This window comes from Notamacropus eugenii, chromosome 7, assembly GCF_028372415.1.
Source record: "Notamacropus eugenii isolate mMacEug1 chromosome 7, mMacEug1.pri_v2, whole genome shotgun sequence".
NCBI lineage: Eukaryota > Metazoa > Chordata > Mammalia > Diprotodontia > Macropodidae > Notamacropus > Notamacropus eugenii.
The window spans coordinates 2,262,781-2,286,439 of record NC_092878.1 but is presented as its reverse complement, the minus strand read 5'-3'; the positions used below and the strand labels follow the sequence as shown (position 1 = coordinate 2,286,439).

At 38.8% G+C, this 23,659-nt stretch overlaps 1 protein-coding gene across 2 annotated transcripts in view; it reads right to left on the bottom strand.

The window, feature by feature from the left end:
- Positions 1-23,659, bottom strand: part of SPPL2A (signal peptide peptidase like 2A) — a 64,445-nt gene that overhangs the window by 36,591 nt on the left and 4,195 nt on the right. For both annotated transcript variants that reach the window (XM_072623273.1, XM_072623272.1), the window contains exons 2-4: positions 9,091-9,210; positions 8,632-8,811; positions 5,460-5,549 (exon numbers count right to left, since the gene is read on the bottom strand). In XM_072623273.1, the coding sequence (XP_072479374.1) occupies positions 5,460-5,549; positions 8,632-8,811; positions 9,091-9,210 (390 nt within the window). The remainder of the gene's footprint in view (positions 1-5,459; positions 5,550-8,631; positions 8,812-9,090; positions 9,211-23,659) is intronic.

Below are 23,659 nucleotides of genomic sequence, written 5' to 3'. Positions count from 1 at the left end.
TGATGCCCCACACCAACAACAGCATTAACTCTAGAGCCAAATCTCCTGGCCCCATTTAATAGGACATAATTCAGTCTGGCTCTGTAAATAAAATGCCAATCTGTGGAACAGGTAAAGGATCCCTCCCTCAGAAGTTTGAAGCCGAAACCAGAGAAGTTATGGAATCTACTTTACTCTGGTCAGGTTTGCAAACTGTTTTTTAAAATCATGTATCAATGCTTGATTTAAATTCCTATCTACTCCTAAAGCCAAGGGATGGTCATTTAGCCATAAAGACAAAACATTGTTATTTGATCTTCATTCAGTTGGAATTTTTACAGGCATTCGCTGGGAGGCTACCCATAATTGGGATTGGATATTAGATGCTGCTGTGCCTTTGTTTCCAAACTTCTCCATAGAACCATTAAAAAAATGGCAAGATCGTTGGGCTGAAGGTGTTGTTTCTATCTGACAGAATCTATAAATCTATTCCTTACTGTACTATTGAGGAAACAGTGGGAGAGAGGACCCAGACCAACTGATTTCACCCAATGAACCACCTGTACAATATCTGCTGCTACAACTAAAGGCACCCCTTCCCATTTTATACAGGGGAGCTACGGGGGCTCAATACTGGGTCCTTCGGTGTGGTACAGCTAACTCTTGGTATCATTTTAAACTGTCCTAGCAAAGAGATGGAGGGAGCTGTTGGGGCTCAGACTATTTTTAAGACAGAATGAGACATAGTGTAAGATTGAAGTATTTACTGTGTCTATTTCCTGCTGGGGAGCCCATTTCAACTCATCCACAAGGTCTAACTCTGGTCATGTTAGCTATTATGTCCCTGGAAGAGTTTGTAGAATCCACAGTGATTCTGAAGTAAGGGTAGTCATTTTCTTGGGACATCACTGAAATCTCCTGACTGCACTTGGAATTGAGGGGAGAGTACCTCCTTTTCCCAGCCATCAATTAAGAAGGACACACATTTGGAAACCATTAAAATGTGGTCCTGCTCAAGTGGCCACCTTATTAACGTTGTCCAGCATTTTGCTCAGAGAGCACGGGGTGTCAGCTACTGTGACTAAGTCATCAGCACAGAGAAGGACATTCATTTTCCTGTACTACAATTTGCCATCTTCATTGGGGAATGGATTATTAGTTCCACAGTGAGGTTAAAAATGATGAGGCTAAGAGGAAAACCCTGCCTTACTCCTGCCTGGATGGCAATGCTTAGTATAACATTATCTCTAGTGTGGACAAAAGTCCTACTACCCAAATAATCTTGTAAAACACTAATCACCTCATTGTGCAGGCTGGCCCACCTTAGCTCTGGCCAGATCACCTTCTGTGGCGTAATCATTGATCCAAGTCACCCCACATGATTTCTCTTTGTTTGGCTTGCTCCAAGCTGGATTACAATCAGAAATTATGCTTCTTGCATAATCAACAGGTAGGAAGCCCTTTGGATCTCTGCTAATACATTCATTCCTCATACTCCAATCATGAAGTCTTTCTGACAGGATGGAGGCACAGATCTTACCTAAGGTGTCATCCAGGGATATGGGTCTCCAGTGGGAGAGTAGATTCCTATTACTTATCTTACGGATTAAGACAGTAGTAGATAAGTGCCACTCCTTTGGGACATAACTATTTTTGTGTGATGTATTAAAAATGGCTGTTAAAATATGTCTCTCTGGGTCAATCTTTTTCCAGATCCAGTATCAGATGCCACCCAGTTCAGGGTCTGTGTTCCTACGTTGTTGAATTCATCTGATATTTCAACTGGGAAAATGTGACTCAGAATGGATTGCTTGTATTAGTAGAGTTTGGTATGAAAATACAGGATTTATACAAGACAAACTGGAGATAATCTCAGAGGGAAGGCACCCATATTAAGGAGTTTAAGGAGAGTTCCCAAAACGTGTAGTTCCTTCCAAAGCAGTTAGGGTTCCTGGCCCCCATGCGAATGAGGAGATTAACAAGTTCAGCAAAGCATAATGAAGAATACATTTACGTGGTGCTCTTCTCACAATAACCTTGAGACATAGGTAGGGCAAATATTTTCACTATTTTTAGCTAAAGGGAGGGTGTGAGAGGTTATATGATTGGCTTACGGTCACACAGCTGGTAAGTATGGCAGCCAAGATCCAGCCTTGGCTAAGTTCAATTTTACTACAGTTCATTGTCTCAGGGCAGATACCAGGTCTGACAACGGCCACTAAAAATTAACGAAGCTACGTTAGGTTTTATAGCTTCAGTGTCTAGTCACGTGACATGTTCAGAAAAAGGCACTTCCTTCCACATTCTTCCAATGTACTTACCTTACTGATGCTGTAACTGGATATTTTATTACACCGGATATTTTATTACACTGAATATTTCGGCCAGAGTGTAAGGTTTTGCATATTTTGATAAAATAGCGGCCAAGCAGGAGATAAAAAACAAATGAAGAAGCAGTTCAATGTAAACTGGTTTTTTTTGCCCCAAAGGGCAAAGTCCTTATTTAAAATTTTGAAAAGACAAGCCTTATGATACCCTTAGTATGATGCTCTCAGGTATGGTATCATTCCTATTACCCACAGGAATGGCGAAGGTCCAAACTCCTCCCAAGCTGTAGCATTACTTACAGAGTTCTGCAGTCACTTTAGAAGTAAAGCTTAGCTTCAAAATACAAACACTGAAGGCTTTGCAAAGCTCAGCCTTTTAGACAGAAAATTCATTGACATACAAACACTAAGATGTGGAAAGAGAACATACAGAATAACTGTGGTTGAAATTCCCTCTGTGTGTCTACACAGGTGCAGGTGGACCCACCCACACAGTCACCTATACTCTGCAATGCAAACTTGTAAACTAATTCAAACAGACATGACCAAGAAGCATTGAAATCTGTTTCCTGTTCCACGTTTCACAGACTACTCTAAACATTTTGCGTCTTCTTTAAGAGCTAGGTAGACATCTTACTGCTGATGAACCAGCACAAAGAAACTCAGTAAAAAAGGACTGACTGCATGATTCAATTTAGGATAGTCATTCATAAGAATTGTCACAATTTCCAATACAAGGAACAATTCCTCTGCTCGTCTTACTACAACATTCTTCTATCTAGTCTGGATCATCAGAAGCATTATTGTCATCTTTGGTCAAAAACTTGTACATTGTGCCTTTCATGAATTTTCAAGGCCTGGTGAATGACTGGAATTTCCCTTCCCTCTATCTTAAAGACAACAATCTCTCCTACTCTTACAGAATTTTCAATGTGATTGGTTAAACAGAAGAGGTGAAATGCAGATACTGTGCTACTATTAAGTCCCGTATCACCTGGGATTTCACATCTAGTTACTACTATTAGTCATCTTCAGTTCATTGGATCTGAGTAGACAATCACCCTAATATTTTGGGCTTGTTAATACAGTTATCACTTGTTCAAGGGTCTCACATCATTCAAGAAAGTGCAGGAAGAGCATGGGTGGAATGGAAATGAAGGTCTTAAAACTGTTCTAAGGAAAGTTTTAAGCTACTGGTAAAAAAAAAAGTATTACAGGAGAAAAGTATGGGATAACAGATCTAGAACTGGTATGAATCTTAGAGGTCATCTGTGTCAAGCACCTCATTTTATAAGTAAGAAATTGAGCCCCAGAGAAGTTAAATGACTTGCCCAAAGTCATGCAGAGTAAGGGACAGAGCCAGGATTCAGTCAGTCAAAAAGCAATGAAGGGTTTACCATGGGTCAAGTGCTGTGGATACAAAGTAAGGCAAAAAAGAAAAAATAGCCCTTGCTCTTAAGGAGTGTACATTTTAGCAGGGGAGGAAAAGACGGATGAAGGCAATTGGAAAGGGGACAGAGTTAGAAACTGGAGGGATAGGAATAGGCCTCCCACATAAACTAGGATGTGAACCGAATCTTGAAGGAAATAAGAGAAAGAAGGAGCAGAGGTAAAAGGCCAGAGCACCGCAGGCAGAGGGGACAGCAAATGCAAAGGTATGGAGTCCAGGGAGAGGTGTTGTGTGAGCACCTGCAAGGAGGGCAATGTTAGAATATGGGGAAAGGTCTAAGATGTAAGAAAGCTGGAGAGATGGAAGGAGCCCAGGTTATGAAGACATTTAAATGCCATTTTAATGGCTGAGTGGAAGATGAATTTAAATAGGAAGAGACTTGAACAATTAAAGGCAATTATTGTAGTCTAGGTGGAAAATAACAAGGGCCCAAACCAGGGCTTTGACTGCATTAAAGGAGAGAAGAGGGTGGAGACGGCAGATGTTGTCAACGTATAAATGACAACGTCCGGCAGTCGTTTGGGTATATGGGAAATGAGTAAGGATTATAAATGTCATTAAGGATGTACGCCTAGTGACTGGGAAGATGGGAATACCCTTGAGAGTTCTGAGGGAATTCAGTAAGAAAAAACAAGAACTTCTGTTTTGGTCACGTTGAACTTGAGATATCTTTGAACAATGGATTGGAAATGTCCAAGTGGTCACTGGAGATGCACGACTATAGCTCTGCAGACAGACTGGGGATAGATACAGAGATCTGGGAATCATTTGCATTAGAAATGATAACTGAACTCATAGAAGATGATAAGATTAATGAGTGAGACAATAGTAGAGCGAAAGGAAGATGACTCAGGGCAGAGCCTTGGAGGATACCCACTTAGTGGGCATGGCATGGATGAGGAATCAGCAAAGGAGACTGAGAAGGAGCATATGGATAGGTAAGAGGAGAACCAGGATACAAATGTCACAAAAGTCTATGGAGGAAAGAGTATCCAAGAGGAAAAGGAGGTCAACACCGTCAAATGGCATGGACAGGTCAAGGAGAATAAGAATTAAGAAAAGGCCGTTAGATATGCAATTAAGAGATCAGTGGTGATTTTGGAGAGGGCAGTTTTGGTTGAATGACAAGATCAGAAGTCAAATTGCAAAGGGTATAGAAGGAAGTGAGAAGAAGGGAAATTGGAGGTACAAAGTGCAGATGACTTTCTCAGTGAGTTTAGCCATGAAAGGGAAGAGATATAGGATGATAGCTAGCAGGAATGATTAAATCCAGTGAGGGCTTTTTCAAACACAGCTTGGATGACTCCAAGCTTGGTACTCTCAATTCTGTGTTGTCCCATGAATAATAATATTAATAATGCCTAACATTCATACAGCACTTTAAGGTTTGCAAAGCACTTTGCAAATATTATCTCATTTTATCCTCACAACAAGCCAAAGAGGTAGATCCTAGTATTATCACTATTTTACAGATGAGGAAACTGAGACAGACAGAGGTAAATGACTTGCCTAGGGTCACATATCTAGTAAATGTCTGAACTCAGTTTTCCTGATTCCACATCTAGTGCTTTATCTGTTGACATAAATAACAGTCTTGTTTATATTATATCACATTACCCCAATCATTAAAAATCACAGATTTGGAAAAAATATGGCTATTGAAATTAGATTCCAGTGGCATTGAAATATACATGACAACTCACCTGCTGCATATCTCTCAGGTCTTTGCTACTCATAAACGCAATCAACAGATTCACATCTGGAAACGTGGATTTGTTTCCGGATGGAGCAAACTAAAAGAGAAAATATATTACAAAAATGTAGCTGAAGTAAAGAACTAATAAAAAGCAAGTAATTAAAAATCATTAAGCAAAAATGCTTTAAAATTTGAATTAATGAAATGTTTTGCAAATGATACTTTTCTTTGAAAAAACAAAACATCAAAAAAGTAACTTCAAGTACTCTTATAACAAAAAATTATTTACATCATATGCAATGTTTATTCCAAATTTTGTTAAACTTCATATTCAATGATCTTAGGGAAATGGGCATTAAAATAAAATAGAAATTATAATCTATATTATTCTGGTACAAAAGAATTTTGTAATTATCAAGATTCTTTAGGGTCAAATGATGTATTTTGTAATCATTAAAAGTCTTATGTACCAAAAAATACACAATATAATCTCTACTCTGTGATTACAATGGGGAATGAAAAAGCCTTAGCAAAATCCTTTTTACAAAGTGGAGAACTACTATTATTCTTAGGAAAGGAGGTTGTAGTTGTATGTTAGAAACAGAAGTATTGAAGCTACAAGTGTTTTCCCAATTTTATTACCAATACTATACATGAGTTTTAATAATATAAACACCAAATCACTAAAGAGGAAATAAGTTTATTAATCAAAGTTGATACAAAATTTGATTGATTCCACAAGCACTACAACAGGTGGAAAAAATTAATCAAGGAATTTGTTAAAAATGCTCAGAATGTATACTTAGAAAACCCCAGAGAATCAGAAAAGTACTGGCTGGAAACAATCTAAATACAATCAACATTTCTATACAACTTTAACAAAAATCAACAAGAAATAGCAAATCCTATTCAAAATAAGTACAAGATGCATGAACTATCTGGGAACATACACAACATTCATATAAATAAAAGATATTCAAAACACTCAATAGAAACAAAGGATTTAAATAAATATTTGCTGCTTATGGCTGGGCTGTGTTAATACATTAAAAATAACACTATTTTAAATTAATTCACAGATTAAGGGGTTTACCAAGAAAATTACTGAGGAGATAGTTTTTTCAAACTAGACAAACTAAATTCCTGGAGAAGAAAGAAGTCTAGAATCACAAGGCAAATTCTGTGGGGAAAAATATAGATGAGAGGAGCAGAATATTACTAGACATCAAATTACAGAACAGTAGTCATTACAACTACTTGAAATTGATTAAAACAGACCAATAGGAGAGGCTAGATAAGCAAAAACAAACAAAAAAATGAAAATGGAAGGCCAGTACTTGATAAATACAAGAACATAAATTAGTTTTTTGCAGGGGAGAATGGGGGAGGAAACTTCTGGGAAAAATGGAAAGGGATTTGAGAGAAATTAGGTTTCGTCCATCATAGATCAAAATGCATAAGGCAGAATTATTAAAAAAATTAGAAGACAGTAACAGGAAGTTCCTTTTGCAAGTGAGGCTAGAGGAAGAATTATTAACCAATAAAAAAACAAAATTGGCAATTTTGATTACATAAGATTTAAAAACATTTGCATAAATAAAATGAGGATGGAATAAGAAGAGAAACTAAAGTGAGAAAAAAATCTTTGCATCAAACATCACTGATTAAAACTGAATGTAATATTGAATTGAATTGAATGTAATTGAATTGAAGAATTATACACAAATATATATGACGACTAGCCACTTCCCAATAGATAGGGGAGCAAAGAACAGAGTTGAAAAAATGCAAATGGTAAATGACCATGTGAAAACATACTCCAAATAACTAATAGCAGAATAAATTTAAATGAAAATAACTGCGATATTTCACTTCTCACCCAGAAAACTGGCAGAAATAAAAAAAAAATAAGAATGGTCAATAGTAGTGGGGGTATGGGAAGATAGTCATAACTTTTTTCATGCCACAATCCCATTACTAATCACATGCTTCAAATAAATTAAAGACAGAAAGAAAGGAACAATATATAACAAAATATTCACAGCAGATTCTTTGTAGTAACAAAGAAATATAAAATAAGTAATCACCCATTACCTAGAGAATAGCTTTAAAAACTATGATATATCATAGAATAAATGTAATGGAATTCAGGAAGAAATGATGATACGATGAATTCAGAGAAATATAGGAAGATTTATATGAACTGATACGAAATGAAAAAAGGAAAAACCAAGGGAAGAATATACACAGTTCTTATAACAATGTAAATTAATAGACAGTGAAAGGAAAATGATCTCTGAGTAAATGAAAAATTAATTATTACTTCAAAAAAAAGGCAATGAAATAAATCTCTGTCCTCATAGCAGAGAGATAGAGGACTAGTAGGCTGAATGTTATATACACTGTCTGATGGAGTTACTATGTCAGCTGACACTTTTTTTCACTCGATTATTTTCTGGCTCAATTGCTTTTTATTCCATTTATTGTTCTGAGGGAGGATTTAATCTGATGAGAAAGGGGGTCTCCTAAAAATGAGAATGATGTGAAGTTAAAAGATGTCAATAAAATGTATTTTAAAAAATGAAATGTTAAGTTATGAAATACTCTAAGGCATGAACAATCACGCTTATGTTGGCCTTTGTTTTTATCTCACATTTATTTCCTAATATATATCTTCCTTCCCCACCTAGAAGGCCATTACTTAAAACAAAGAAGAAAAGAAAGCAGTGCAGCAAAACTAATCAATACATCAACTAAGTCTGACAGTATATATAGTATTACACACCAGAGCCCTTCACTTCCCAAAAGAAGGGAGCAAGGTATGTTTTCATATCTCTTTTTTGGGCCAAACTTTGGGGCCAAACTAGTACAGCACTCACTAAATGTCACTTCTGCAAAAAGCCTTCCTTGATTTCCCCATCCCCAGCCACTAGAGCCCTCCCCTTTAAGAATACCTTCCATCTACTCTGTAAGTTTTCGGAGGGCAGGACATGTGTTTGCCCTTACTTGTATCCCTTACCACACTTAGTACAATGTAAGCACGTAGTTAAGTGCTTAATAAGTGAGAACTGATGAACTGATTTTTCTTCTTTCACCTTACATTGGTTTAGTCATCTGTACATATTGTTTGTCAGGTTTTATTTTTTGCTTATTTTTTTAAAAAGTCTATTCATACTTACATGTAAACTGCCATTGGCAACCAATAATGCTTGAGCCCCACCACTCTGGGCAATTCTGGCTTTTTCCAGAAAGTCACAGGGGCCCCATGATACCGCAACGACTTTGTTCATTATTCCAGTGGAAGGAATGTCAGACGTGTTGCAGAGTGGCGTGGTCAGGTTCTCCAAACTAAAGGAAGTCTGCAAATGGAAGAAATAGCTTTACTTTACGTGGTCATTAGTAATAGCACTCCCCCCAAAAGGCCCTACGTGGAAAGAATCAAATACATTATTTGATCTAAATTCATTCTTATAGATAGTTATAAGAAACTTCCCAAATGGTCTTTCTACAGACTACCGTTTATTATAGCCAAGAAAATAAAATAAGTAAAATCATTCACCATTGATCATCATAAATTGCTGTATCCCGTATATCATAAAACTAATCAAAATTCACTCTCAGTACCTTTATCTACTTACTGCGTTTTCTAGTGTAGTGGGAAGTGTTGTCCAGTGGGGATTATAGAGCATGCAGTAGTCCTGGGAGGGTAATGGTTTTCCGTTTCCATATGCATGTATAATGCCTTCCTGGGCAGCTGTCTAAGAACAAAAAATTCTGCATAAATAATTTTGTTTTGCTAATAATTCAAGATTTATTGGAGTTGGTACGTAAGTTTAGCTATTATATTACACAACAATATTTCCCTGAGAAGGGGCTTGCTTCTTGCTTGTGTGATATTTTAAGACAACAAAGTTATCAATCAAAAAACATTTATTAAGTGCCTACTGTATGCCAAGAACTGTGGTAAGTGCTGGGGCACAAAAAGAGGCCAGAGTTCATTGACCTCAAAGAGTTTTCTAATGGGGAGACAATGTGTAAAAAATTATATACAAAGCAACCAATATACAGGATAAATAGGAAAGAATTACAAGAGGGAAAGCACTGGAATTAAGAGGAGTTAGGGCAAGCTTGCTGAAAAGGCGAGGTTTTAGTTGGAAGGTAAGGAAAGTCAGGTAGGTCAGTAGTCATGAGAGAAGAGAGAAAATTCCAGGCACGGGAGACAGAAAATTCTTGGAGTCAAGAGATGGATAATCAGATGGATCCGTGCACAAACTATATGGAGTTTGTTTTTTTTATAATACGTATACAATCTTTTGTGCAAATACATTTGTGGGCCTTGGTAAAATTCTGGGGAAGATGGCCACAATAACATGAGAGATTCCCACTCCCTACACCACGACCACACTTTCAAACCATTTAAAAATGTTTGTGATCTTGTAGGCATTAAACAAAATGCAGTGAGAATATCTAGTCTCCCACACTCCAATGCCAACTACACATACTCTATACACCGCTAATTTCAATCTCAGTCCACAGAGTAGCATCAATGGGAAACAGGGACAAAAACTACTTGATAACTGGTCAACACCCTTGACCTTCTCATCACATATTTACAGATACCCATTCTGCTGACTTAAGTACTGAAAGAAATATAAAAGAAGTGAAGAGCTGGTCCCCACTCTCAAGAAAATGTACACATCTTATCGTTACAGAATTTCAGAGTTGAAAGGGACTATCTAGTTCAACTTGTACCTGACAAAGAATCCACTCTACCATGCTGCCAATGAGTGGTCATTAAACCTTTGCCTGAAGATCCCCAAGTGAGGTGAAGCATGCTACCTACAAGGGCAGGTCACTCCACTTTAGCAGATCTCTAATTATAAGTTCTTCTTTACACAAAGTCAAAATCAGCCTCAAATTTTATCCATTACTCCTCGTTCTGTCCTCAGGAGTCAAGCAGACCAAACCAAATCCCACGACCACACAGCAGCCCTTCACATACTTGAAGATGACCATATATTCTCCCTGAGTCTTTCAATCTCTAGGCTAAACAGTCAATTCCTTTAACTAACCTTTGTATGGTATAATCTAGAGGCCATTCTCTAGCCTAGTAATCTTTCTGTACATAACTTTCTCTCCAGCTTATCAAATGCTTTCTAAAATGTGGCACCTAGTACTTGCTGGAATAATTTTGGATAAGATACCTCTCCCAATATAGACTAAAACAGCATTATTTGACTGTCATTTCATACTGTTGGCACACACTCTGTCTGAAAAAAGATGCCACCCAATGATACCCTTGCCAACTTGCTTTGTTTTCTCTTTTCTCTCCCTTGCCAACATAAGTATAAGATACTGTTATATTTCTTGTTACTATATTTCATTTGGCCACAAATTCTAACCTATCAAAATATTTTCTTTTTTTCATCAAATATGTTGCCTACCATTCCCAGGTTAATATTGTTTGCAAACTTGAGAAGCATGACATTGATGTCCTTAACATTTTTAGCCAAGACCTGAAGGACAACAGCACTGAGACAAGAAGAGAACCCTGGGACGCTGAACTAGACACCTCCTTCCCCAGTGACATCAATATATTAATGATTACCCTTTGGGTCTAGTCATTCAAGCGATCTCGACTTCACCTGACTATAATGTCCAGTATACTTCTCGCCATCTTTTCCACAAGAATGGCATGGCTTTTTTAGATGCTTTGCTAATATCCAAGTAAACTATAATTACAACATTCTCTTCGCTTTTTGCCCTATAAAGAAAGGAAAGTCTAATGTGGCTTGTTCTAGATGAAGCCATGCTGGCTCTTTGTGATCACAGCTTCTTTTTGTAGACATTCCCTCCCTTTAAAGATTTGTTCCAGAATTTTTATCAGGAATCAGAAAAACTCAGTTCTTCTGTAGTTTTGCACCATCTCTTCCATTTTCTGCAAATGTTCAAAGGTTACTGATGGCAGATTATTAGTCACATCCACCAGTTCCTTCAATTGATTTATCTGTGCCTGATAACTCAGACTCACAAAGGGCAGCTTTATCAACTCAGCATTAGCTACTTTTGATTTGTCCTTTCCAGTCCAAAGATCATTTTCCTTGGCACACACAAAAAAAAGCCTGAAACTGTGGAGAAGCTGAAGAGTTCTGTCTTCCTTCTATCATCTACTATCATATCACCCACCATAAAGGACAATCATTTCCCTTTTTTGGATCCTCTTTTGCTCAATATATATTTTTGTTTTCTTTAGCATCCTTCCCCATCCTCATCTCATTCTGAGTTTAAGCTTTGCTGACACAATTCTTCCAGGATTGTGCTACACTTCTGTCTTCATCTCCCATTACCTTCTATTGCATCCCGTTGTTGGTACATCCCATTGTTAAAAATGAAGTCAGTCTATGAGTTGCCTAGACAGACACATTTATGTCTTTTGACAACTCTGTCTTTCTCCTCATCAGAGTTACATGTCTGTTCTCAGAATTTCTTTTATGAGAGCTTCTATCCTTCTTGAGCTTATTTTTCCTCTAGAATCCTAGGCCATTCTCCCTTGCTCCTGACCCTCTGAAATGTGTGTTTGTCCTTCATTGCCGAAGAGGACCATGATGTCAGAGAAATGATGACATGACTAGTACTTGACTTTGTTTTGAGTGAGGGAGGGCTGTGCAGGTCACCAGCCTCACTTCTCCTCCAGAACCATCTGAATCCAGTAAGCAGATATTCATCAGGATGACTGGAGATGACTCAGGATGAGGCAATTGGGGTTAAGTAATTTGCCCAAGGTCACACAGCTCATTAATGTCAAGTGTCTGAGGTGAGAGTTGAACTCAGATCCTCCTGACTCCTGTATTGGTCCTCTATCCACTGCACCACCTAGCTGCCCCTACCCTCTGAAATAGACTTTACCCAGATCTATAGGACATATCAGACTATGCCTGGCTTTTTTTCCTTTTCTGTCACAAATTCAAAAATGAAGGGTTTACTTCCCTCAAAGCAGAAAGATTACTGGAGTTGAAACCAGGAGAACTGGGTTCAAGTTCTGCCTCAGGCACTACCTATTTGTTACATATATTGCCTATCTTAGAGGACTGTTGTAAAGAAAGTCTTTTTTCAAGTTTGTTTTTTTTTAGCATTACTTTTTAAAATTTATTTTTAGTTTTCAACATTCACTTCCACACGATTTTGAGTTCCAAATTTTCTCCCCATCTCTCCCCTCCACCCACCCCAGGAGAGTACACATTCTTATCACCCTTTCTGCAATCTGCCCTACCTTCTATCATACCCCTCCCTTCTCTTATCTCCATCCCCTCGATTTTCTTGTAGGGCAAGACAGGTTTCTATAACCCATTGATCGTATATGTTATTTCCCAGTTGCATATAAAAACAATTTTTAACATTTGTTTTTAAAACTTTGAGCTCCAACTTCTCTCCCTTCCTCCCTCTCCACCCATCCTTACTGAGAAGGCAAGCAATTCAATATAGGTTGCACATGTGTAGTTATGCAAAACACTTCCATAATAGTCATGTTGTGAAAGACTAACTATATCTGCCTCCATCCTATCCTGCCCCCCACTTATTCTATTCTCTTTTTTGACCCTATGCCTCCTCAAAAGTGTTTACTTCTAATTACTTCTCCTCCCATTTGCCCTCCCTTCTATCATCCCCCACATGCCCTGCTTATCCCCTTTCCTCCTCCTTTCCTGTAGTATTAGATTTTCATACCCAATTGATTGTGCATGTTATTCCCTCCTTAAGCCAAATCCAATGAGAGTAAGGTTCACTTTTTCCCTCTTACCTCTCCCCTCTTCCCCTCCCCCCCACCTCACCACTGAAAAAGCCTTCTTATGCCTCTTTTATGGGGGAGATAATTTACCTCATTCTATTTCTCCCTTTCTCCTCCCAATATATTCCTCTCAGTCCTTAATTTTATTTTTTAAAGATATTATCTCTTCATATTCAACTTACCCTTTGCCCTCTGTTTATATGTATATAATCCCTCCAACTATCCTAATACTGAGAAGGTTCAAGAGTTACAAATATTATCTTTCCACATAAGAATGTAAACAGTTCAACTTTAGTAAGTCCCTTATGATTTTTCTTTCCTGTTTACCTTTTCATGCTTCTCTTGATTCTTGTGTTTTAAAGTCAGATTTTCTATTTAGCTCTGGTCTTTTCATCAAGAATGCCTGAAAGTCCTCTATTTCATTGAATGACCATTTCCCCCCTTGAATTACTACATTCAGTTTTGCTGGTAGGTGCTCATGTCCTCCTCCCAGAGCCGAGCTGTGCTGCCAAGGCTGGGCTGGGTTCTGCTCTGCGTCCAGTGCAACAGACGTTTCCCATCAGCCTTTCAGGTCACCCTGGGCAGGAAATCTCCTCCACTCTGTTGTTCTCCACTTCTGCTGCTCTAGAATTTATTGAGAGTCTTTCTTTACAGGTACTTTATGGGCTGTGTGGAAAGAGCTAGTATACATGTGTCTTTCTACTCTGCCATCTTGGCTCTGTCCCCCTCCATTCTAATCTTTAAGGAATTATTTTCTTCAGTGAGCTTTTGGACCTCCTTTTCCATCGGGCTAATTTTCTTTTTAAGGCATTCTTCTCCTCATTGACTTTTTGGCTCTCTGTTGCAATTTGGGTTAGTCTATTTTTTTAAAGTGTTATTTTCTTCAGCATTTTTCTTTAGATCCCTTTTAGCCAAGCAGTTGACTCATTCTTCATGTTTTTCTTTCATCACTCATTTCTCTTCCCAATTTTTGCTCTACTTCTCTTAATTAATTTTTAAAATCCTTTTTGAGCTCTTTCCTGGCCTGAGACTAATTCATATTTTTCTTGGAGGCTTTGGATGAAGGAGATTTGACTTTGTTGTCTTCCTCTGTTTGTATATTTTGGTCCTCCGTGTTGCTAAAGTAAAATTCTATAATCTGATTCTTTTTCTGGTTTTTGCTCATTTCCCCAGCCATTTACTTGACTGAACTCTGTGTCAAGGTAGTTCTCTACTTCCAGTGAGAGTAGAGGGGTATACTGTAAGCTGCTCGATCCTCTCACAATCTGTGGTCCTAGAGCTCCAGAAACAGCTGTTGTTGCAGTGGCCTCCTCCACCCTCTCCACCACCCTGGGACTGGGGCCAGACCACTCTACCCTCTCACATGGGTCCCACGGGTTTTTTTCCACTGATTCCAATTTGTCCTTGGTATTTTGGGGTTGTGAAGTCTGGAAATCACCACAGGTGCCAGAGATTCAGTCCCCTCAGGCCTGCTCAGGTCCTGTCTATGCTGATGTGGCCCCATGCTGGACTGCGCTCTTCTCCCAACGCCATGTGATAGACACTTCCCATTGACCTTCCAATACGGTTTGGGGTGGAGATTTGCTTCACTCTGTCATTCTGCTGGTTCTGCAGCTCCAGAATTTGTTCAGAGTCATTTTTTATAGGTATTTGGCTAGGCTTGGGGGGAGGGCTCTGGTGAGTCTGTGCTTTTACTCTGCCTTCATGGCTCTGCCCCCCATTTTTTCAAGCTTTAATTAACTGTATAAATAATGGCTATTACTCAGCATTGTGGACAGAGAATTGGACTTGGATTCAGAACACCTGAGTGCAAATCTCATTTCAAACACTTACTACCATAGTGATGGTAAGTTCTTCAATTTGAAAAGTTTACAAGCCAAGACCAAAGTGAAGAGAGTGTTGGTGCATGATTTTCTGTTTGCAGATGATTGTGCACTCAGTGCAGCCTCTGAAGTTGAGATGCAACAAAGTATGGATCAATTCTCTGCTGCCTGTGCTAATTTTGGCCTAATAATTAACACCAAAAAATCACAGGTGCTCCATCAGCCACCATCACACCATCCATATGTAGAACCCTCAGTTACAACAAATGGAGAAGTTTTGAATGCTGTGGATAAGTTCACTTACCTTGGTAGTGTACTTTCCAGGGATGTACACATTGACAATGAGGTTGATGTACCCATTGTCAGAGCTAGCTCAGCGTTTGAGAGGCTCCAAAGAAAAGTTTGAGAGAGAAGAGGTATTAGATTGACTACCAAACTGAAGGTCTACAGAGCCGTTGTGCTGACCTCATTGTTGTATGCCTATGAAACATGGATAGTATACCAGTGCCATGCCAGGAAATAGAATCACTTCCATTTGAACTCTATTAGGAAGATTTTGAGGATTATCTGGCAGGATAAGGTACCAGACATTGAAGTCCTCACCTGAGCTGAACTGCCAAGTATTCAAACTCTGCTTCAGAGAGCGCAACTCTGATGGGCTGGCCATGTTGTTTGAATGCAAAATGTATGCTTGCCAAAAAGACTATTTTATGGAGAACTCACATGGGGCAGGTGATCTCATGGTGGCCAGAAGTGATGCAAGGACACTCTTGAGGTCCCTTTCAAGAACTCTGGATTTGACTGTGCAATATGGGAGACACTGGCACAGGACTGCTCAGCATGGCATGCCTACATAAGAAAAGGTGCTGTGCTCTATGAGCAAAGCAGAATTGAGACAGCACAAAGTAAATGTAGGACGTGCAAATTTGGAGTATCCACCCCAAATATTCACACAGACTATCTGTGCCCAACCTATGGTAGAGCATTCTGAGCCAGTATTGGTCTGATCAGCCACAGTAGGACACACGGAAATTTCACTTTATCATAGTGATGTCATTTTGGTCCTCTTTGAAGACAAAGGACAACAACCAACCAACCAACCAAGTAGTTACATGATTCCAGGTAAGGCACTTATCTCCACATTGTTGAGAGGATCAAATGAGAAAATATACGTAAAATGCTTTGTGAACCTTAAAGAGCTGAATAAATGTTAATTGTAATTATCAAAATTAAAATTATTCTTTGAAATCTCTGATCTGATTAATACAAGCCAGGTTTCCTTGGAATGGCAGGGATCCCATTACATGGGCCATCAGGCACTGTCAACTGATCTTGCTTCCTTTTTTAAAAATTATAAATAACAAGAGAAGCTTCACTGATGGATAGTTACATAATGTCATGATACATAAATAAAACAAACCTAAAAAATTATAAAGTAGCAAATGACTTAGTGCTAAATGAATGGCAAATGTCATAGTAGCTTGGCTCACTTTCTTAAAAGGTCTCTGAGAGATTTAGGCATCTATAAGAAAACCCCCTATGACCCCCCTCCTTCTCCCACCTCCAACAATCACTTTGGAAAAGAAGGGAGAGAAGGGAAAACATAAACCAATACAATGGACATCATTCGACGTTCTGCTTGTCATAGAATGAGTTTGGAAAATGTGAATTCCCCGCTCATTACTGTATGAGACTTCTGTGCCATGTCTGTGGTTTATTTACTGGACTCATCAACTTTTCCCTCCTGGCCAGGTAGCCCTGTTATTCCCTACAACAGTATTACTTTCTCCGTTGTTTTTAACCATTAGGCCTTCTCTATCTAATTTATGAATATCTTAAAATGAGTATATATCTTCTTAATATGGAATGCTACTTTCCTGCACTCCTCCTTTTGCCCTTTCTTTCCCTGTTCTCTTCTTACTCAATAATGAATTCCCTTCCAGAGCCATATTCTGGCCATGAGGCCCCATCCCACCAATTCTCTGAGGACTCTGTTTCCTTACATTAAGATCCTCAGTTTACCTTCTGACCTACACTCTGCACATTTGTGTGGTTATCTCTTAGGCCACACCTTAAACTGAGGCCTTTAGACTAAGGCAGACGTTATCTTAGACCAGCTTCTTTCTTAAATTTATCTTTTCTGAATTACTGGGAGCTCTTACTCGTCTTTTTCTTCTCTATAGTGTCCAGTTTGGTGGATGTACATATGTAGTTTTCTCCATCTTTCCCTTCCCCTCTCCCTAGTTCTTTTGTTTAAAGCCCTTGTGAATAAATTTGTAAGATGACAAGCAAATACACTTTTTATCTGCTCATTTTAGGCATACTCTAGCCTTCGGTCACATTTCACTACGTCGATATTTTAAGCCAAAGTTCAGAAATTCATATTCTCTTCTTGGACACCATCTTCAAACTAACTATTCAGTCTCAAGAATCCTCTTTTACTGGGGACCGAGATATCGATGTATGAGATCTACTACAGTAATTCAGAAAAAAAGAGAGATGTAAGCCAGTCTGAACCAGAAATTTATGGAAATCTTCATGGAAGATTTAAAGATAGTTGTAAGGAATTACAAATGGATGGTTCTGAATCAAAGACTTTACACTTTTTAATGAAAATATAAAGGCTTTAGGTACACGAATAAGTGACTGTTTCTGGAAGTGCATGTCCATTAAAGTATAGAAACTGTTACATTAAATCAAAACGATGATCCGTCTAACCTAGCAGTGTGAGTAAACATCTAAGTATCCAGTATTATATGACTAAGGGACATGTGGCGCAAGGGCAAATTGGGTTCACAATTGTCTTCCAAGACATTCAATTTGGTAGATTCTTACTAAACGTTTTCTATATGCAAGGCTGTGTGTTAGGCACTGGGGATACAGAGGTGAATGGAGGAGATCCTGCTTTCAAGCTTCTGATTTAATGAGGGGAAACACATATACACAAATAACTATGATAGAAGGGAGAGTATGATAAGGACAAAGAAGAGGTCTATGGCAAAGTGTTTAGAAAATTTAGGAGGGAGAGATCACTTTCAACCAGTAGGCAGAGGTAGGAAAAGCAGGGTGGGTATCAGGGAAAGACTCGTGGAAGAGATGGTACTTGTGTTGTACCACAAAGGGTAAGATTTCAGTAGGTAAATGGTTGTAAAGAGAGGGGTGTCCACTTGGGACTTGGGGAATGAATGTGAGCAAAGTGAAGGTGATGTAAAGTGTTAAGTCAAGAATTAAAGATGAGGAGTAGTCTAGTTAGGCTGGAATTAAGCAGATACCAAAGGGAGTAGTAAGAGATGAGTCAAGAAAGGTAGACTGGGGCTAGGGTGCAGAGATCTTAAATGTATGGGGTCAGGAGTTTACATTATTCTGCCTAGGCCTTAGGAAGTCAATGAATATTTAAAGAGAGGAATCGTACTGTGATATGCTCAGAGTGAAAGATTATAGGATTTAGAGCTAAAAAGCACCACAGACATCTTCTCAAAGTTCTTCATTTTACATATAAGAAAACTGAAGCCCAGAGGGGTGAAGTGACTTGCTGAAGGTCACAGAGATAGGAAGTAGCAATGGCAGGCAAACCCAGGTGTCCTGACTCCCTACGCAGCACTCTCTCCACTAGACCAAGACCAGATGGAAGAAAGCACAAGACTAGAAGCAAAAACAAAGACAACTAAACCCTATTAGGAAGATAGTATAGCATGCGTGCACACACACACACAAACACACAAAGACAAAAGGGCATGAAGTACGGTGGTTACAGAACAAACAAAAGGAGTGACTAGGAGTTATAGTGAAGGCGGAATGAGTGAAAGAAAAAAAATTTAAGTACTTACTATGTGTAAAGCATTATGCTTTAGGTGTACAAATAGGGCAGTTGGTGGTGCAGTGGATATAGCACCAGGTGCAGGAGTTAGGAGGACCTGAGTTCAAATCTCACCTCAAACACTCGACACTCACTAGCTGTGTGACCTTGGGCAAGTCACTTAACCCCAATTGCCTCATCCTGGCTCATCTCCAGTCATTCTGACGAATATCTGGTCACTGGACCCAGATGGCTCAGGAGGGGAAGTGAGGCTGATGACCTGCACAGCCCTCCCTCACTCAAAACAAAGTCAAGTGCAAGTCATGTCATCATTTCTCTGATGGCATGGTCTTCTCTGGCAATAAAGGATGAACACACACAAGCAGGAAAATAAAAACTTACAGTATCTGGCAAATAATTTGACTCACAAGGTAAAGGCAGAAGGAAAAATTAAAATGACTCCAAAGTTATAAGCTTGGGTGACTAGAAGGATGGTGATGTCACCAACACAAATATAGAAACCAAACAAGAAAGGCGACTTTTGAATGAGGGAGTGGAAATGAATAATTTAGATTTGAATGCAAGAGTGTAACGTGCCAATACCAGCAGAAGGTCCAGATGGTTATATCTAGGAGGCACTTGGAAATAGGAGACTGCAGATCTGAGGGAAAGTTGGTGTGAGGAGTTACAGATCTTGATTTTTCTACATAAAAGTGATTATAAAGCGATGAGATCACCCACAAAGAGTGGGTAGAAGGAAGAGGAACACGGACAGAACTTTAGGGGATATCAAGAGATTAAGAAGAAGAATAGATGGCACCATTAAAGAAGAATAAGTATGAGGATAAAATGTAACAGAATCCAAGAGAAGACTTAACAAGGAAAAGATGACCTATAGCATGAAATGATGAAGAGAGCTTAAGGAAGTCAACACATTATAAAGTGATTTCACTCCCAAACATCCACATATCAATTAGTAAATTCATGACTTACAAGATCACATTAAGTTATATGAATCTTTTTTAAAAATGTTAATAATATTTTCAAACTGTAGAGTCTTGAAAAAAAGTCTTTTTTTTTTGGTAGACTAATTAAATATTAGGGCTTGTGTTTGTCTTTTGTTCTTCAAGATGACCATATCCTCAAGGAGATGATGACATGACTTGCAGTTGACTTTGATTTGGGAGGGAGGGCTGTGCAATGTCACCAACCTCACTTTCTTCTCCTGAGCCATCTGGGTCCAGTGGCCAGATATTCATTCGGATGACTAGAGATGGCCAGATGCAATGGGAGATCCTGGCCCTTTTAGGCTAAAGTCTTTTCAGGTTCTCACTTTGATAAGTGAGTTAAGGCCCATTAAGTGAATACTCTTAAAGTAGTTACTCAAGGGCTGGCCCCTTTAATAAAAAAAAAAAAAAATTAAACTGAGAGGGGGAGACTGTCAGGGATCCTGGCCAAAAGAGAAACAGTTTCCACTTACAGGACCTGAGATCACCTGGTTTAATTCCCTAATTTTTTTCAGATAAAGAAACGGGTAAATTAGTCTAATTTCACATGTCTGGCTAGTGAAAGACCTTCACTGCCGTAAATACATCTCATTTCAGTGTCCTGAGTATATTAGAATGCCTTAGAATTAAAGAAGGACACAGTCCTTTAATTGCATCTTCTCATCTTTTTCTCACTTCGTTACTTCTTAGATTTGGTAGATCATACCCTCTTCACTGTGTACAGACCATTCATAATTTAATAGTCTTGAGGCCTATGATCTTCTCAGCATGGTCTTTTCAGACTTTTCAGAATCCTAATGTTTCTAAGACTGTCATCATGGAGTAACCTCCCATACATTTCATCATATTCGTTACTCTTCTCAAACCGGTTCTATTTTATCTTTGGTTTAGTGGGGCTGCAGAGGAATCAGGATTTTGTATAAAGCTAAGCTTTTTATTGGTTTATTTTCAGTGCCATTCTTGGGAACAGTCAGTATTTTCTTGATCCTTTTGGATACAGTAATGCCTTGAGCTGACCTCTTCAGGGATCAGTCTACAATGATTCTTTGAGTCTCTTAGGGAATAGATTTTAGTCTTATGAATTTGTGTCAATTCCTTAAAGATTTCAGATATCAGATTTTTAAAAATCAGAATTGTTAATCACAAAGAGTTCTTAGATAGCATTTTAAAAATAATTTAAGATGTATTTTTGTTATACAAAATTTTCTTGAACTCAACAAATCCAAAACAATTCATTTTCATACCTTGGAAACCCACCCCTTTTATCTTCTGAGAAATAGAACTTCCTTATTTCTGCTGAGATTGGCATCATCCTTCCAAATGTAGAGTCATCCTATCTTTTCCCTTTCTCTCCATATCTAATCAGTCTTATATCTCCACATCTCTAAAATCTCTCCCTTTATTTCCACTCACAGGGCAATTACTTTAGTTCAAATCAAGACGTCTTGCCTGTACCTCAACAATAGCTTCCGAATTGATCTCACTCCTCCCAGACCCTTCCATCTTCAATCCATTCTTCATACAGCTACTAAAATAATTTTGCTCATGCACAGGTCAAACCAAGCCATATTTCCCTTTCCCAATGTTCCCTACCCTTCTCAAGCTTCATTGGTTCCAACTGCAACTAGAATGAAATAAACTCCCTGGCTTAGCAATTAAAGGTCTGTAAAATCTGGCTCCTGCCTATCTTTCCAAACTTATTTTATATTAGTCCTCCGTATAACCCAAGATTTTAGTCATATTTGCCTACCTCCTGTTTCCTGAACTCCACCCTGTATTTCCATGACTTTGCACAAGCTGACCTCCATGCCACACTTCTCCTCAGGCTTTTTTTTTTTTAACTGGTTCTCAACATAAGACTTTTGAGGGTAGGGACTGTTTCCCTTTTGGAGTTGTATTCTCAGAGTCTAACAATGCTTTATTACATAATGATTTTTTAATGCTTGATTCCCCCCATTTTTTAGTGTCCATCCTGAAACTTGCATGTACTCAACAGTGTCCAAAATGTCGTACTCCACAAGCAGTACATCAACTTCCTGAAGGCCAGGACTGTTTGGCTCTTGTCTTTATATCCTCTCTGCCTTGCAACCCCTAACTACTTAATAAATGCTTGCTGAATTTAACTTGTTGGGTCACAACTGAGAGATCAGAAGGCCACTTGCTCTGTAAGCTGAGTTATGTTTTTCTCTGCATGCATTATCTTGCATTTATGGTTCCTTCCTGACCGTGTCACAGCCTACCCCTCAGTATAATCCAGTACCTCCCCATCACTTCCAGAATCAAAAGGCAAAATCCTCTGTTTGGCATGCCAAAAGCCTTTTATAACCCGCCCGCTTGGCCCAGGCTTCTTCTGCTTTATAACCATCCACCACACACCAGGTCCCTACATACACGGCAATCCAGTGATACAAACCTCCTTGCTGTTCCTCATACGAGACATTCCATCTACAGACTCCAGGCATTTACTGGCAATCCCTCATGCCTGGAATGCTCTCCCTTTTCATCTCTACTTCCTTTAAGTCCTAGCTAAAGTTGAACTTTCTACCGTAAGCCTTTCCTGCACCCTCTTTATTCTGGAGCCTTGTCTTTACTGATCATTTCCAATTTATCCCCTATCGAACTAGTCTACATGTAGTTATCTGCATGTTGTCTCTCCTATTAGACAGACTTCCTCAAGCGCATAGCACAGTGTTTAGCACAATGCCCGACACACAACGGATACTTAGTAAGTATTTACTGACTGACTAACTTCATAGGATCCTAGGTTTAGAGCTCAAGGGAACTGAGTCCTCCAGTCCAACTCACTTATTTTTACAGGCAGGAAAACTGAGGCCCAAGGAGTTAAGTGACTTAGCCAAAGTCACCAAATAGTAAGCATCAGAGGTTAGACTAAAGACTTTTCAATGCCTCTCTGTTGCCTACAGTGAAACTGTTGTTGTTTTGTCATTCAATGTGACTTTAAGTTTTCTTGGCAAAGACACTGAAGTGGTTTGCTATTTCCTTCTCCAGTGTGTCCCATTTCACAGATGAAGAACTAAGGCAAATGGGGATTAAGTGACTTGCCTAGGGACACACAGTAAGTGTCTGAAGCCTTATTTGAACTCAGATCCTCCTGACTCCAGGGCAGGTGCTCTTTCCACTGTACCACTCAGCTGCACCTATAATCAAACTAACACCCCATTTTTCTTCCCACTTGGTCTCAGACATTATGGGCATAAACTTCTTTTTCTATTCAGAAGAATAAAACTTCATTTGCAAACACGAACATTTTCCTATCTAATCCTTCCTCCAAGACTTTTATAACAGTGTAAAGATTAGTTTTAGCCTAGATTTCTGAGACATTCCATTTACCAATCCACAGTAGGGCCTGCTTATCTAGACTTTTTGTTTCCAGTCTCTAAACTACTTCCCTACTCAATAAAACAATCTTCATCTCCAATTCTGAAAGAACTAAAAAGTTTAAAACAGTCTCCAGTATAGAATCTCATCAAGGGATTTTTGAAAGCTTAAATAGATTTTATCCATAATAGCTAGCTTGTGTTCTTTCTCCCACAAACCTTTAAGCCTCGCTGGTACACCTATTTAACTCCAACTGCAGGATCATTCCTGCTCCATGTTAGAAAATCATTACAGAAAGCAGACCTGGAAGAGAGTTGCCATTGAGATATTTTTCCTATACGTCCCACTATGACATTATTGACTCTATCTCACACAATCGCAGGGTCCCTGACCTTGTCATTCAGTCAACAAGCATTTTATTAAGCACTTGCTAAGAGCCAGGTTCTATGCTAAATGTTG